General features: G+C 39.0%; 1 protein-coding gene across 1 annotated transcript; it reads left to right on the forward strand.

Moving 5' to 3' along the window:
* The first annotated feature begins 12282 nt into the window (after positions 1–12282).
* LOC126682693 (vacuolar-sorting receptor 6-like) lies at positions 12283–16723 on the forward strand. The gene is made up of 13 exons (XM_050378440.2): positions 12283–12884; positions 13403–14095; positions 14174–14262; positions 14354–14423; positions 14525–14608; positions 14725–14801; positions 14924–15005; positions 15162–15244; positions 15363–15429; positions 15533–15661; positions 15756–15859; positions 16232–16349; positions 16442–16723. The coding sequence occupies exons 1-12, from the start codon at positions 12578–12580 to the stop codon at positions 16346–16348; spliced, it is 1902 nt and encodes a 633-aa protein (XP_050234397.1). The 5' UTR covers positions 12283–12577; the 3' UTR covers position 16349; positions 16442–16723.
* The last annotated feature ends 264 nt before the right edge of the window (positions 16724–16987 follow it).

The following is a 16987-nucleotide window of genomic DNA, read 5'->3' on the forward strand; positions in this document are numbered from 1 at the left end:
TGCAAGGGAGCATGTGCTCTAAATATTTTATAATGGTTTGGGTGAGATTACACGGTCCACCATTGATTCGGCATCAGGTGGTTCTTTGATGCAAAAGACGTTTGATGAGGCCAATGATTTGATTGAGAAGTTGGCGATGGTTAGTAGCAATTGGTCCTCGGAGAAAAGAAGAGCACCGGCTCAAAAGGCATTAATGACACTTGACCAATCGAAGGAGTTTGAAGCTATGAAGGCCATGAATGCCTCTTTGCAAAGCCAAGTTGATGCCTTGAAGAAGAAAGTATCCCCCCGGAATGCTCCGGTGGCATATGTCCAAGTGGGATGTGAACATTGTGGAGACGTCAATCATGGTAGTAGTGAGTGTTATGCCACGGGTCAAGCATGGAGTGAACAAGTGAACTATGTGGGAGGTCAAGGGCAAAGAAATGATCCCTACTCGAACACTTACAATCCCGGATGGAGGAACCATCCAAACTTTGGGTGGCGAAATCAAGAGGGCCAAGGCAATGTTCAAGCGCATCAACAAGCCGGTCCTAGTTTTCAAGGTGGAATTAGGCCCCAACAACAAGGCCCTTATCACAACAACCAAGGGCAAGGAAACAATTATGTCGGGAGACCTCAACACCCTCCCGGATTCCACCCACAAAAGAATACGGATGAGGGAAATGTGCTTTCCAAGGTACTAGAGAAGTTAGAGAAAATGGAGCAAAGGGAGAAGAATCAAGCTTCTACTATCCATCATTTGGAAACTCAAATTTCTCAAATGGAGATTTCGCTTCAAGGAAGACCTCAAGGAGGGTTTCCATCCACTACGGAAAACAACCCTAGAGAGCAAGTTAAGGCGGTAGAGCTCCGAAGCGGGAGAAACCTTGAGAAAGCCAATGGGAAGAAGCATGTTGTTGAGGAGGATGAGCCTCAAGTGGTTGTTGATGTAGCAAGCTCAAGTCAAGAACTACCAACGGAATGTGAGGAAGTGGTTATCGAGGTTGAAGAGCCCTATGTGAGGCCACCGCCGCCGCCACCGTTTGTACCACCGGTCACGTTCCCAAGTCGTTTAAGGAAAGCTCAAGGGAACAAAAAATTTCATAAGTCCCTTGAGATTTTCAAGAAGTTGCAAATTAATCTAAGCTTGGCGGATGCACTGAGGGAGATGCCCCAATATGCAAAATTCTTGAAAGACATAATTATGAACAAGCGTAGTTGGGAGCAAGGTGGGACAATACCGCTCACGGAACATTATAGTTCCATAATCCAAAGCAACTTACCGATAAAGCTTAAGGATCTATGGAGTTTTTCTATACCTTGCACCATAGGAAATATGAATGCTATAAATTGCTTCTGTGATCTTGGGGCAAGTATTAATTTGATGCCATTGTTTCTTTCTAGGTCATTGTTTGGTGATCAACCGGTGAAACACACCTCGATGGTATTGCAAATTGCCGATCACTTTCTCAAAAAGCCGTATGGGATAGTGGAAGACATACTCGTTAAAGTGGACAAATTCATCTTTCCGGTGGATTTTGTGATCTTAGACTATGCGGTAGATAAAGAATGCCCTATGATCCTTGGTCGCCCTTTTATGAACACCGGACGTGCTCTCATCGATGTTCATGCCGACAAGCTCACCTTGAGAATTGATGAGGAAAGTGTGGAGTTTGATATGAAGAGAGTGATGCGGAATGCCATCGAGGAGGAGGATTGCATGAGGATAGACTTGATTGATGAGATTGTGCAAGAACAACTTCAAGAAAATGTGCAAGTGTTGAATCAAGCAAGGGGGGAAATTTCTGAAAATTTTGAGTTGTCAAGCTTCTCAAAGGAAAAAATCCCTACTTCCTTTAACACTAAGGGCTCGATCGAGCCCTCCCTTTTAATGAAAGGCTCGATCGAGCCCCATGAGTTAAAGGGAGCAGAAATTTTTTCTCAGCACATTTCTCAAGTCTCGTTTCATTCCGGGTCGGTGGATGATGAATACACTAGAGAGGATGAACCAAAGCCGGAAAGTTTAAACAAGAGCAATGGTATGACTCCACCATCTTCGGAGTTGCCCCCGAAGGTTGAAATGAAGCCGCTTTCGCCACACCTCCAGTATACTTTTGTTGGGGAAAATGAGACCTTGCCGATAATCATCTCAAATAAGCTTTCTAAGGATCAAGAAAGGAAGGTTGTGCAAGTAGTGAAAGAGCACATGTTAGCAATGGGGTGGCAAATCTCCGACATTCGAGGCATAAGTCCTAAAATTGTGATGCATAAGATTAATCTCGAAGACGAGTCAAAGAAATCAACTCAAAGGCAAAGGAGATTAAATCCGAATATGAAGGAGGTAGTGCACAAATAGATCGTCAAGCTCCTCGACGCCGGAATAATCTACCTTATTTCGGATAGTGAGTGGGTCAGTCCCATTCAATGTGTGCCTAAAAAGGGAGGTATGACAATGGTGGAGAATGAAAAAGGAGAGCAAATCTCCACAAGGACGGTAGCCGGTTGGCGAGTATGTATCGATTATCGGAAGCTCAACGAGTTAACCCGAAAAGATCACTTTTCGCTACCATTTATCGATCAAATGTTAGAAAGGGTAGCGGGACACAAGTTTTATTGTTTTCTTGATATGTACTCCGGATACAATCAAATATTAATTCTCCCGGAAGATCAAGAGAAGACGACCTTCACATGCCCCTACGGTACCTTTGCATACCGGCGAATGCCCTTCGGACTATGCAACGCACCCGCCACATTTCAAAGATGTATGACCTCAATCTTCAACGACATGATTGAGGATATAATGGAGGTGTTCATGGATGATTTCTCCGTGTTTGGGGATTCGTTCGATGGTTGTTTAGCGAATCTAAGGCGGGTTTTAGCACGATGTGTGGAGACAAATTTGGTGCTAAATTGGGAGAAATGCCATTTCATGGTGGATGAAGGCATTGTACTCAGGCATAGGATATCGGAGGCGGGAATTGAAGTGGATAGGGCAAAGACGGCGGTTATTGAAAAATTAGTCGCTCCGGCTACGGTTAAGGGAGTTCAGGCATTTTTGGGCCATGCGGGTTTTTACCGGCAATTCATTAAGGATTTTTCATCTATTGCACGGCCTTTGACAAGTTTGCTAGTAAAAGATGCGTCGTTTGATTTCACAAAGGAATGTCAAGGTGCTTTTGAGAAGCTAAAGGAGGCACTTGTGACCGCTCTTATTATCTCATCTCCGGATTGGAGTTTGCCTTTTGAGCTAATGTGTGACGCTAGTGACCAAGCATTGGGTTGCGTGTTAGGGCAAAGAAAGGACAAGCGGGTGCATGTGATCTACTATGCTAGTCGAACTATGGCGGGCGCACAACTCAACTATACCACTACCGAAAAGGAGATGTTGGCGGTTGTCTTTGCCCTCGACAAGTTTAGACAATATTTGCTTGGGTCGAAATGCATCATATACACCGACCATGCCACTTTACGGTATCTCTTCACTAAGCAAGATGCGAAGCCAAGGCTCATTCGGTGGATTCTTCTCATGCAAGAATTCGATGTAGAAATCTGAGATAAGAAAGGTACGGAGAATGTGGTAGCGGACCACCTTTCGAGATTTGAAATTCCGGAACCAATTCCTATCGGTGAGGAGATCAAGGAGTGTTTTCCGGATGAAATACTCATGATGATTCGGGAAGTATAAACACCATGGTATGCCGACTTTGCAAATTACCTCTCATCGGGAGTCATGCCTCCGGACTTGACATCTCACAAAAGGAAGAAGTTCTTATCCGATGTTAAAGGTACTTGTGGGATGAACCTTTCTTGTTTAAAATATGTGGGGATGGGATGTTGAGACGATGTGTGGCCTTGGGGGAAATGATGCCCATTTTGAGTTCATGTCATGATTCCATCCCCACATTAGGCAAGAACCATAATGTCCGGTCTCATGACATGAACTCAAAATGGGCATCATTTCCCCCAAGGCCACACATCGTCTCAACATCCCATCCCCACATATTTTAAACAAGAAAGGTTCATCCCACAAGTACCTTTTAACATCGGATAAGAACTTCTTCCTTTTGTGAGATGTCAAGTCCGGAGGCATGACTCCCGATGAGAGGTACTTTGCAAAGTCGGTATACCATGGTGTTTCTACTTCCCGAATCATCATGAGTGTTTCATCCGGAAAACACTCCTTGATCTCCTCACCGATAGGAATTGGTTCCGGAATTTCAAATCTCGAAAGGTGGTCCGCTACCACATTCTCCGTACCTTTCTTATCTCGGATTTCTACATCGAATTCTTGCATGAGAAGAATCCACCGAATGAGCCTTGGCTTCGCATCTTGCTTAGTGAAGAGATACCGTAAAGCGGCATGGTTGGTGTATATGATGCATTTCGACTCAATCAAATATTGTCTAAACTTGTCGAGGGCAAAGACAACCGCCAACATCTCCTTTTCGGTAGTGGTATAGTTGAGTTGTGCGCCTGCCATAGTTCGACTAGCATAGTAGAACACATGCACCCGCTTGTCCTCTCTTTGCCCTAACACGCAACCCAATGCTTGGTCAGTAGCGTCACACATTAGCTCAAAAGGCAAACTCCAATCCGGAGATGAGATAATAGGAGCGGTCACAAGTGCCTCCTTTAGCTTCTCAAAAGCACCTTGACATTCCTTTGTGAAATCAAACGGTGCATCTTTTACTAGCAAACTTGTCAAAGGCCGTGCAATAGATGAAAAATCCTTAATGAATCGCCGGTAAAAACCCGCATGGCCCAAAAATGCCCGAACTCCCTTAACCGTAGCCGGAGCGACTAATTTTTCAATAACCGCCGTCTTTGCCCTATCCACTTCAATTCCCGCCTCCGATATCCTATGCCCGAGTACAATGCCTTCATCCACCATGAAATGGCATTTCTCCCAATTTAGCTAATTATCCGAAATTACCTACCCCTAACCCCTAGCCAAATTACAACCCTTACACAAGTCCATATGATAGTTGTTGATTACCGAATCAAGTAGTGGAGTTCGGGACTAAAAGCAAGCTTATGGTGAATTTTGCATGTAGTGAGCCTAATTGTTTACCCGAAACACTTGTGTGTTGGAGTGCCATCTTGTGAGAATTAAATTGCTTTTGCTTGATGTCCATGAACAATATGCCATGAATTGCCATTTCTTTTTGAACCAATGTGTGCATGCCCCGTAGATGATTGTGACTTCGAATTTGCTTGACATAATGTCATATCAATAGTATCCTCAATGTCATTGGACTATGTCATTATAATTGCATTCATCATTTGTTTGCATAGCTTGTGGTTGATAATGCTAGATGATTGTATTTGTGTCTTCATTGATTGGGAGTTCGGTTGTTGACATGTGTTCATAATCACCAAGGTTGTTAATGATGTTTTGATAGTGAGATTCATTTCTTGCTTGGGGACAAGCAAAGGGTAAGTGTGAGGAGGTTTGATAGGTGCATTTTACACCTATGTTTAGGAGTTGTTTTCGCTTGCTTTTAGTATACTTTGAAGCGCTTTTTCCCCGTATTGGTGTACTTATTTTGTATATTAGCGTTTCAGGTAAAATGAAGCAATGTGAAGTGTTTTCGGCTTAGAGAAGGAAGAAATCAAGTATCGGAATAGGAGCGAGTTGAAAGAGCAAAGAAACGAGCGAGAAATGGACATTTAAAGGAAGGGCTCGATCGAGCCCTTCACTTATGAAGGAAGGCTCGATCGAGCCCTATGAACAAATGGGTCAAGAAATTTCTTGAAGGCATAAGGCTTGATCGAGCCCTCACTCTTAAGAGGATGGCTTGATCGAGCCCCTTAGAAAGAAGCTCAGAATTTGAATTTCGAGACAAGACAAAACTCAAAGGGCTCAATCTCTATTTTAGGCCCAACACTCCTTAGAAGGGTGTCCTTTGTTTACCTCATTTGTAACCCATATAAATAGCACCTTACCTTTTTTAGGGTAAAAAGACAAGTTGTAGACATTATTGATTGTTCTCTAGTTTTTACCTCTTTTAGATTAGCTACCTTCTTCTTGGAGATTCTTCCATTGTTGGAGCTTGACTGAATGTTTTATTTTGGTTTGTGAGAACAAGATCTTCATTTTTATTACAAGCTACTCATTGTGAATCTTCATTATCTTTATGGTTGTTTCTTCTACTTATTTAATTAAGGTAATTCTTCTTACTTGAATGTTTTACTTTTCTTATTCCTCAATTGCTTGTGTTAATTTAAGTATGAGTGGCGAAACCCCCTTGTTAGGGGGTTGGTATGATAACTTAGGATTTTATTGATTGGTTGGTTCTTAGTGTTGTATGCTTATGTTTCACTCCTATTACTTATTGCTTGATTAGGATTAGCTACCCTAATCATGTTTAGAGTTTGATTGATACACCGAGAGGTGGTTGATTAGATTGACTCATAAGATTGAAAACCTAGATTTTAGAGCACCACGAGAGTGGGTTTGAACCTAGGTGGCCCTAGAGTGGATTGATTAATCGTTAGATAATGATTTAGTTTTGCCTTGTAACACGAGAGTGAGCTTGGTGTTGATTAATTGATTAGATAGTGGTTTTGGCATTCCTCGAGGCTCGAGAGAGCGGGAATGACATTTTAGGCCTCACTCGGTCCTTAGTAGCTTCCACTTTGATCAACCATGAATGCATAACCTAGGTTGGATTACCAATCCCTTGACTTTTCCCTTTTATTGAATTAAATTCTTGAAAATTAGTATCTCTTATTTATTTAATTGCAATTTCACGTTTAGTATAATTCTTAATTAGTAATCGGATACTTGAAACTTCAACCATTTGTGTTTCGCTAAACGAATTGAATCATAACTAAAGTTCATTCTCATCAATTGCTCTTAATTCGCTCCTTGTGGGTTCGATCTCGTATTTACCGAGTATTACGAGTTGGGTTTAATCTCAACAACGAGTTTTCGATTTTCTTGCTAGAATCTAAGCAGGCGTAGTCTATGCATAATTGCAAACTTGGGGGACTAAAACGCAATTAGGCGTAAATAGCCCATAAAAATCCAAAAACATTATGATCTAAGTCTAGAAATTGGACTAATTGCAATATCTTAGAAGTTTATGGGCCAATTTGCACGTTTTACGGACTGGAATTGACCATGACCAAACCCATTGGAAATTAGTAGCCTTTTTTGACACTTTTAGGCACCAAAACTAACTTTTAGCACCTTTTTACTTAGCCACCAAGCATAAATACATATTTAACATATTAAAATCCTAATTAAATAATTAAAAGCTAATCCTAATATTTTTATACTTATCATTAAACACTTCTTTAACCTTGACCTAAATTCTTAAAGGACAAACTTGTAATTAGACTTTAAGCAAACCTTAAACCTAATTGACCTCTATAAATACTGCTGTTAGTAGCTGAATCAGGGGTCGGACCAGAAACACATAAACCATAGGCATAAAAATTCGATCTCCACCCTTAAAAAAAACCTTAATTTGGCCGAACACCATCACACACACACACAAAACAAATACAGTCCTGAAATACTAAGAACGCTTTGATTCTCCACGAATGCAAGCTGCAAAGACTCGAAGCTAGATTCCGCATCCACTTAGCCAGCAAATGAGCTAAGGACTTAGACCGCTAATTCTGAGGACCCTCAATATTTTTCTTTTGATTTATCCATAAATTTACATATATAATTTCCATAATTGCTGTGATTGTGTGCTTAGGATGCATGTTTAGGTAAATTTGTTGCTTTTTCTAAAAAAATTGCTATAATCAATCAATTCGATGCTTTCAATAATTACCATGAAATTCGATGATAGACATGTTAAATGATGTAATTAATCATGTTTAAGCTCAAATATATAAATCCAGTTAATCTAGAGCTCTTAGAATGCATGTTTTTGGGAGATTTTAGCTCTTTTTGCCATGAAAACTCAATTTTTGTACTTGCTGCCCGAAAATTAATTTTGTTTAAATGAGCTTTAAACACTTCGATTATGCCATATATGTATTCCTTGTTTGATTTTATGCGATTTTGACTAATTTTGCATGAGAAAAAGACTTGAAACAAGTGAGAACGAAGCAAAATAAAATCCGGAAAACTGATGTCAAAAAGCCCAGCCGCCGCCATTGTAACCGGCGGCGCCGCCAGAACAAAAATGCGCTGCCGCCACCTTGTCCTACCGGCGTCGGCAGCTTAAGCTGGCGCTGTGTTCTTCGTTCCTAGCCTCCCAGACTCGCTTCCCAGATCTTTCACACTTTCAGACGCGTTTTCGGGCTCATCTGCACTTCGAATTAGGCTCAGTTTGATTCCATAAATATTGTTTTAGTTGTAGGACCTATTTGTAATAGTCAATGGGCTTAACCCGATATTTTTAGGGCCTCAAAGCCCTCTATCGTAATCTTCCTAGTCAATCGGGCCCACCTAACCAGATCTGATATGACTAGCAACTTCCAGACCGATTTCTAGGTTCAACCGAACTCCGAATCAACTCCGGTTTGAACCTCTGGATTTGTATCGACAAGCCGGTCAATGTTTGTGTTTTGACCGAGAGCCAGATCCGACCGGATTGACGGTCAAACCAAGCCGAGTGCTAGGCACTCAAAGTCAACGACGTTCAAAAGTATTACTAACCTTGTATGTATATCCTACTGCCCTTGTGTATACTGATACTTTTTATCGCTTCCCAAAAGCATTCCAAATCAAATAATAATCGGTTAAAGAACTAATCACCTAAAATTGTCACATTAATGCAATTCCAGCCCATCACTTAAACATCGTAGGACTAATACGAAAATGTATTAACGGTTGCATAGGTTTTTCAAGATCGCCTAATTAACTCAATCAATCTCACTTATACAACCGGTCTTAGGCTTTGTACATGCAATTAATCCAGACCAGTCAGACTTATGCTATTTGCTAGAAACCTCTAAGGTTAGATGAATGCTTAGGAGTACCTGCTATTTGTAACAAATGCCAGTCCAGATCGAGTCATATGCACGTCAAACATGATTACTGCTTTCATACTTGTTTATTTACAGTTTTCATATCTTGTGAACTGAATGTACTGTTGAGATGAGATATAAAACGAATATGTCCAGTAAATAAAGCCGGTAACAGAAAAGCCAAGCACAAGAGTCTCGGGGAGATCCATGAACCCTAGTCTTTGGTCTGATGCACGATAGTCTTACCGGAGGCGAGTAAGGCTATCTAGTCAGTTAAAAGGCATTTCCTAGTTGAACTAGGTGGCGACTTAGTTTTTCAAACCATTTCAAGATCAAGAAGTCGGCCATAAGCCTTGGGCGAGCGGCCCCTGAACCCCGCTCCGCTCACATAACCTCTTGCTCATAGATTTGCAGGGAAAAATGAAATCGATTTCGTTAGAAAATTAAGTTTTAAGTTCAGTTTTTGAAATTCAGAAAAGAAAAGGTTAGAGAGAAATTTAGGAGTTTCGAATTTCTAAAACACAAATGAGTGGAAAAAAGAAATTGAAAAGACTTAATAAAAAATAACCGAAAGAAGGAGAGAAAATTGAAAAGTCACATTCAATTTCCACTGTCTCACTTATCGGAATCATCGCCTAGATTACCGCAAAAAATTATCGAAAGAAACACGTGGCATAAATCCATAAAAGAAGTATTGACTAAGCGTTACACGACACCTCTGGTACATTTGTCATAGACAACAAAATTTTGACTATACCGCGGATAAAGATTTTAAGACGTGACCTCTAACACATAACACCGTAACACGTAATCAAGCAGGCTCGTCCTTATCTTAAAAAAGGAAGTTAGGAAAGTATTATCACAAATTAGAAAAATATATTTAACTCGGACATAAATATTCGACAAACTAGAGGGACCGGTAATAGCGTAGCAGTAACACGTCATATGGGCGAAGCAACCTCATTTAAAGAGGGTATCACTAAGATACAACAATAACACGGTTATACCGGTTGAAATTGGCATCAGGGAAACTTAGACATATCAGGGTATCTCGACACATACTTAAGAACTGAGGCTACCAGAACGCGATATAAGTTTATGACTCGGATAGATCATGGATCAAGATAATAAATGATCCTAACTTTCTGGGACCATAGACAGAATCTGACACACGAATAATGTTCCTTGCATATTGCGTATCTGGCACAGCACTCGAGACGCAACGTGAAGTTTCCACGTCAGTTAACCAAAATGTAGGGACAAAAGAACAGAAGGAATCTGCTACAATAGGTTTGCACGGGGTAAACCTATAAAAGACGACTTACGTGCCTAGAGGTAATTATTTTTTCACTACACTTTTCTCTTTATCTTCTTCTTCTTCCCTAACTTAAATTGATTTGAGCGTCGAAGAAAATTGTCGGTGTCCCACACTAGTATTCGGACTGACCTCTGTTTTTTCTTATCTCTTTCAGGTGACGTTCCGGAACTCATAAATCGGCCTGTCGGCAGTGATTTATCACTTAGTAGCATGAGGATGAGCTTAATTGTACTTTATGTTTCTTTAGCATTATACCTATTCATCGGCTTGGGTACCCGGCCCGCCCGTTTAGGTCCGTCCTCTTAGGGCCGGGCTTGGACACCAATTGATTCCAAGCCCGGCCCAAGCCCGATCCCGAAAGCCCGCTTTTTATGGGCGGGCTCGGGCTTTCAATATCGTAAAAAATCAACGTAAGCCAATCCAACCCCGGCCCGAGCCCGTAAAAATAGTGTATTAGGGCAGAGGTTGGGTAGCATAGGCCCAAACCGGATTTGGGCGGGCTTGGGCGGGCTTGGGCTTGCATTAAAAAAGTCAAGTCCGCCTAAGCCCGGCCCGAACCCTCCCAAATCCGGCCCATGAACAGATCTACTTAGAATGTATAATTAGGTTAATTAAAACTAATTAGGTTGATTAATAATAATACGAGGGTGAGTTACTTAATTAAGTTGATTAGTATTGATTAACCTTTGCTTGCTTTTGACTCGAGAGAGCGGAGAAACTGTCTAGGAATATCCGGGAACACATTTACAACATAACATTCATAAATCATAGTTTGAATTAGTATGTTTTAATTGTCATGACCCAATTAGTTTATCCTATTTATTTACCAATGTGTTAGTTAAAATCTTAGATAATCTTAATTGTCTAATTTATTTGAATTGATTATATTTTCTTTATTTGTTACAATTAGTCTTTTTAAACTAAAATATTTGATTTGCTAGACTAATTGAAGTTAAATGAAAGAAAATCTAGTGATTTGAGCATGTTTTTCTTATGAGATCAATAACTCGAACTTCATAAATTACTATCGAACGAATTTATATAGTTGTGCAAATCGACCAGCAATCCTGTCGAGCTGGATTACCAATCGTTCATCGATTTGGATCTGTCTTATTTTTGACAAGTGGTCTTGCCGCTTTTTTTAAAGAAGCATATTTTCCTTTTTCAATATATTAAATCATAATCATATCTTGGAACAATCTTCTAAGTTTAATATTATTATTAGAAGCGAGAAAAATGATGCATATGCTTAGACATGTGTCAATCTAGTAGAAATTTTTGGGGACTTTTCCAATTTTTCATCTGCAAAATTTCATTTAAAAAAGAGCATATTATTTTAAGACTTATTAGCTATACCATGAATAATAATTTGATACTTTTTATTTGAAAATCCTACATATGGTATCTCTCTTACAATTATGTTAACTATTAGTTTCCTCCGTTAATTTCGACATATAATTTCTAACGATTCGGTATCTCACTTCCAATTTTGTTAATGATTTGGCCCCTCACTTTTAATTTTATTACCGATTCGATACCTCGCTTTCAAACGATTTGATACCTTGCTTTCAATTTTCTTAACAATTGTGTACCCCAAATTAACCGAATGCCTTAATAATTAATAGAATTGAAATTGAGGACTAGTAAGTAGAATTTTCAAACAAGTTCTATCAAACTATTAATTATAATATATAGAGGGCCTCATATTAATTTACTCTATAAAAATATAATTTAATAATTCTTTAACTTCCCTTCTTTATATTCATGTACTATAGATATATACATAAATTGACCTAATAAATTAAAATAGTTGAGTTTGAATACTTCATATTTATTCATTAGTGTCTTTCTGTAGCAATGTAATTTTCACATATTAAATATTAGTCTATTCATATATTCAAAAAATAATTTTTATTCAATAATAATTTTTTTTAGAATATTCAATAATAAAATATAAAATTTTATAATTTACTAGTTTTGATTTAGAAAGAAATTATGTAGAAAATGAGTTGCCATCTCTCATGTCACACTTCCACAATTACAAATTTCCAAACATTTAAAATTTGAAGTGTATAGCTAATGAAAAAGAGAGGGTAGTTCCGCTGACTGCGTCCGCCACGCCACCACCCTTCTTCTTCTTCTTCTTCTCCAATTGTCGTTTCCTTTACGTCACACTTTATTTTATTTCCAAAATGTAAAGTAAACTCTTCCCTTCTCTTTCAAACTGTCACTTCCATTAAACTACACTCTTTAACACCCGTCCCCGTTTCTCTTTCTCGACAACCAAACAAACCACAGGGAAAAACAAAGAGAAAAAACAGAATTGGCCATCGTTTCATTTGCATGGCTATGCTTAAACAACATCAGCTTCTTTGCTCTTTACTATGTCTTGTAACGTTGATATTAAGCAGTGGTGTGTTGGGCCGTTTTGTAGTGGAGAAGAGTAGCATAAGTGTGTTGTCTCCGTTGAGTTTAAGATCAAAACATGACAGTGCAATAGGGAACTTTGGTGTGCCTGATTATGGCGGTTTCATGGTTGGTTCTGCTCTGTTTCCTGATAAAGGTGCGTCTGGTTGTCAAGCTTTTGATGGTGATAAGCCCTTCAGGTCTAAGTCTCCGAGGCCCGCCATTCTTCTTCTTGATCGTGGAGGTATAAATTCTTTATTCATAATTTCTTGTTTCAGTAACTTATTCATTCTTGAAATTGTTCGTTTTTTCAAACTTGTGCTAGTTTAATAATGTTTTGATGGGCCTATTTTGTTTGTTGATTCTGATTGAATTTATCAAGATTGATTGGAGGATGTTGATAAAGACAACATATGGGATGTTCAATATTGAATTTATCAAATTTTTGATGTGAAAATTGAGTCTGTTTTGCTGTTGGAAGTATAATTCTTTGGTTTTTTAATATTGAAATTGTGTAGTTGACTTTAAGATTGCAGGTCATATTTTTGATCTTGACTAGCAAAAAAATCATTCAATGATTCAGCATTAAACTCAAATAGAAATTAAGGATTAGCTATTAAATTTTTAGTCTCTCAGAATTCCTCTGCAACAATTTGAAATCCTACTGCGCGATACTCTGTTTTTTTATGTCCTTATGAATGATAAAGTTTCGTGTGATCATACAAAAGTTTGATCTTTATGCTTTTCTGCCTGGAAATGCAGAATGTTATTTTGCTTTAAAAGTATGGAATGCCCAGCAAGCCGGAGCTGCCGCGGTGTTAGTGGTTGATACTATGGATGAGCCACTAATAACTATGGATTCTCCTGAGGCAAGCGGCGATTCAGATGGGTATGTCGAGAAAATCACAATCCCATCGGCTTTGATAGAGAAGTCTTTCGGTGAGAGCTTGAAACAAGCCTTGAAGAAGGGTGACGATGTTGTGATCAAGATGGACTGGAGAGAGTCGATGCCCCATCCTGACAAGAGAGTCGAGTACGAGCTTTGGACAAACAGCAACGACGAATGTGGGACTCGATGTGATGAGCAGATGAGTTTTGTAAAGAATTTCAAGGGTCATGCTCAGATCCTAGAGAAAGGGGGGTTCACAATGTTCACTCCGCACTATATTACTTGGTATTGTCCGCCGGCTTTTATTCTCAGCAATCAGTGCAAGTCTCAGTGCATAAACCATGGAAGATACTGTGCACCTGATCCGGAACAGGATTTTGGGGAGGGTTATCAGGGGAAGGATGTGGTGATTGAGAACTTGAGGCAGCTCTGTGTTCATAGAGTTGGCAACGAGAGTGGCCGATCTTGGGTTTGGTGGGATTTTGTGACAGATTTCCATATAAGGTGTTCCATGAAGAAGAAGAGGTATAGCAAAGAATGTGCCGAGGAGGTTCTTAGATCACTTGGTAAGTTATCTTCTTTGATGCCTAATTTGTGTAGCAATCTTCTTCGATTAATTTCTCGGGCTGACAATGCCAATGTAGATTTGCCTCTTGATAAGATCCATAAGTGCATGGGCGATCCTGAAGCTGATGTAGCGAATGAAGTACTGAAAGCTGAGCAACAGCTCCAGGTAGTACTCCCTTTTTCATTACACACAAAGAAATGCTGATGGCATAGAATTTAACCTAATATAGTTTGGCATGCTAATATACTCCATATAGATTGGCCGGGGATCTCGCGGCGACGTTACCATCTTGCCAACATTAGTCATCAACAACGCTCAATACCGAGGTGTGTATACAGCCGTTATATTGCATTCTGTTATTTCTTTTATTTACTGTCTTATTATTTTCATCAATTTTTTAATGTTGTCTTAATTTGTTACTCAAAAGGAAAATTGGAGAGGAATGCTGTGCTTAAAGCCGTATGTGCTGGTTTTAAGGAGACAACTGATCCTCCAATCTGCTTAAGTTCAGGTTGGTATACATCTTACGTGCAAACCGTGACTGTTATACATACTCTTGGAAAACAATTTGCTGATTATTTATCGCGTTCTGCATTTTTTGTTAATATGGCTTGCGTTGTTCCGTAGATCTTGAGACAAATGAGTGTCTTGAAAGAAATGGAGGCTGTTGGCAGGACAAACGATCCAATGTCACTGCTTGCAAGGTATACTGATGGAACTTATCAATTCAAACATTATGATTGGTATTTTTAACCTTCATTTTCAGGTCTTTTCTTGTTTTTCATATGTTCCTATATACTAATTTACGGAAAATGAATTTGGTTAGGATACATTTAGGGGAAGAATATGCGAGTGTCCAGTTGTGAAGGGGGTACAATACAGGGGAGATGGTTATGCATCTTGTGAAGGTACATCTCTTCCTAATTGAGAAATATCATTCATGTGCAATTGTTTTAAATCTGAAATAGAGCGTAAAAATTTCATGTGTAAACTGGTAAATGTCGTCGAAAATGTTACGTTCATGTATGTATTAGCTACTCATGTTATATTTGTTTGAACAACAGCTTTTGGAGCTGCAAGGTGTTCTGTAAGTAATGGAGGATGCTGGTCAGAGACAAGAAATGGATTAACTTTCTCAGCATGCTCAGTTCAGTAATTTTATGCATAATTTTCTAATTTTACTAATGTATTTGGTTTGCATCTTTTGCCATAACGTTGCAATAGTATTTTCCGTGTTCTTATTTCCCACGTTGATTTATAAACAGGAATCCCTGGTATCAGGCTGTGAATGCCCGTATGGATTTAAAGGGAATGGCCGTGATACATGTGAAGGTTATTTTCTAAATAAGTGTCAACATTGAGAAAACGATAGCTATATAGCTATATATTCAAATTAGTATCTGAAACAATTTCTGTTCTCAATTACCTTGAACAGATTACAATGAATGCAAGGACGGGACTGCCTGTCAGTGTGATGGTTGCTCCTGTAAAAACACTTGGGGTGGATATGAGTGCAAGTGCAAAGGGGACCTCCTTTACATAAAGGACCAAGATACTTGTATCGGTAAGATACAAAATCGACTCACATTTGAAAGAATTATCGGTGTTCATTGGCTAATTGCTTAAGCTGAATTAGCGAACCTTTTGCTTTTATGCAGAAAGAAATGGATCAAAATTTGGATGGTTCGTCACTGTTGTGATCGTAGCCGTTGTAGTAGGAGCTGGTTTTGCTGGTTACGTATTCTACAAATATAGGCTTCGGGTACGTCTAACTACGGATTTTCAGTCTTTGGTCAAAACTTAATAGATACAATACAACCAACTTCCTCCTTTGAATTAGTGGTTAAGTGCTCGTATTAGTTCTTTTAGGTCATGGTTTTGAATCCGCACAATCATTTAATAATATAGTAACTGATCGATTTTGATCGAACCAAACAGATATTTTCAGTTTGGATCAGTTAAACTTTAAATTGTTTTCAATAATCAATCGATTTGGGGTGAGCAGTCCATTCGGTGAATGGACCGACTGATGCTCATATGTCTAACTACGCTCTGGACTCCGAGAGTAGCTCCAGTGTTCATATTCTTAGCATAGTTGTAATAACTCATAAAACAATTATATTTCCTGTTGCAGTCTTACATGGATTCAGAGATCATGGCAATCATGTCACAGTACATGCCACTTGACAACCACCATAACACTGAAGTTTCAACCGAAACTCAACCTCTACGACAAGGTACATCTGTGTAAGGTAACAAATCATTTTCCTATGTATGCTTGTCTTAGTTTGGTAATGCTGAAATGTTTTCCTACAACCAACTCATATACTGTCACTATCTGCAGCAACAAACAGGATCTGAAACAACCAGTTGCACGGTAGAATGATCGCGTTAGATGATGGATCGGAATTAAACTCGTAGTGACTCTAAGAATCATGTTGCTCTTACATGATGCAGAAAAGGGGCAACTTCTTGATCAAGCATACCATACGATCTTAGAATCATGTTGCCGAGTTATTGTAACAGACGAATATTTTTTCGGGTCCTTGTTTTTCTGCTTCTTGATCTGTAAATAAAATAGTTGAGGTGTATATTTAGGTTGAAATAAGGAACAATTGGATGTCCATAGAGTTGAAGAAAGGTTAAGGAACAAACAGAATAAAGAAAATAGTCTATAATGAAACATATACTGCTTTTATATTGCTGTTGCACAGAACAAATTTTGAATCTGCTGAGTATACTTATTTACTAGAGTCTTCCTTTCAAATTAACATTGAATAAAGGTTTAAAGCGGTTTTTAAGTATTTTTACAATTTTTGTAGGTCAGCTAAATTTTCAATTTTGTGTTTCTGGATCAAATAGATCATTTTAGTCACTTACGTCCCTTATT

This window comes from Mercurialis annua, linkage group LG5 (assembly GCF_937616625.2).
Source record: "Mercurialis annua linkage group LG5, ddMerAnnu1.2, whole genome shotgun sequence".
Taxonomy (NCBI): domain Eukaryota; kingdom Viridiplantae; phylum Streptophyta; class Magnoliopsida; order Malpighiales; family Euphorbiaceae; genus Mercurialis; species Mercurialis annua.

Bases quoted from the DNA above. Each gene is read 5' to 3' on its own strand.
- LOC126682693 (XM_050378440.2), top strand. From the start codon at position 12,578: ATGGCTATGCTTAAACAACATCAGCTTCTTTGCTCTTTACTATGTCTT. The intron at 14,096-14,173 runs GTAAGTTATCTT...ATGCCAATGTAG, and splicing joins GGAGGTTCTTAGATCACTTG to ATTTGCCTCTTGATAAGATC. The intron at 14,802-14,923 runs GTATACTGATGG...GAATTTGGTTAG, and splicing joins CCAATGTCACTGCTTGCAAG to GATACATTTAGGGGAAGAAT.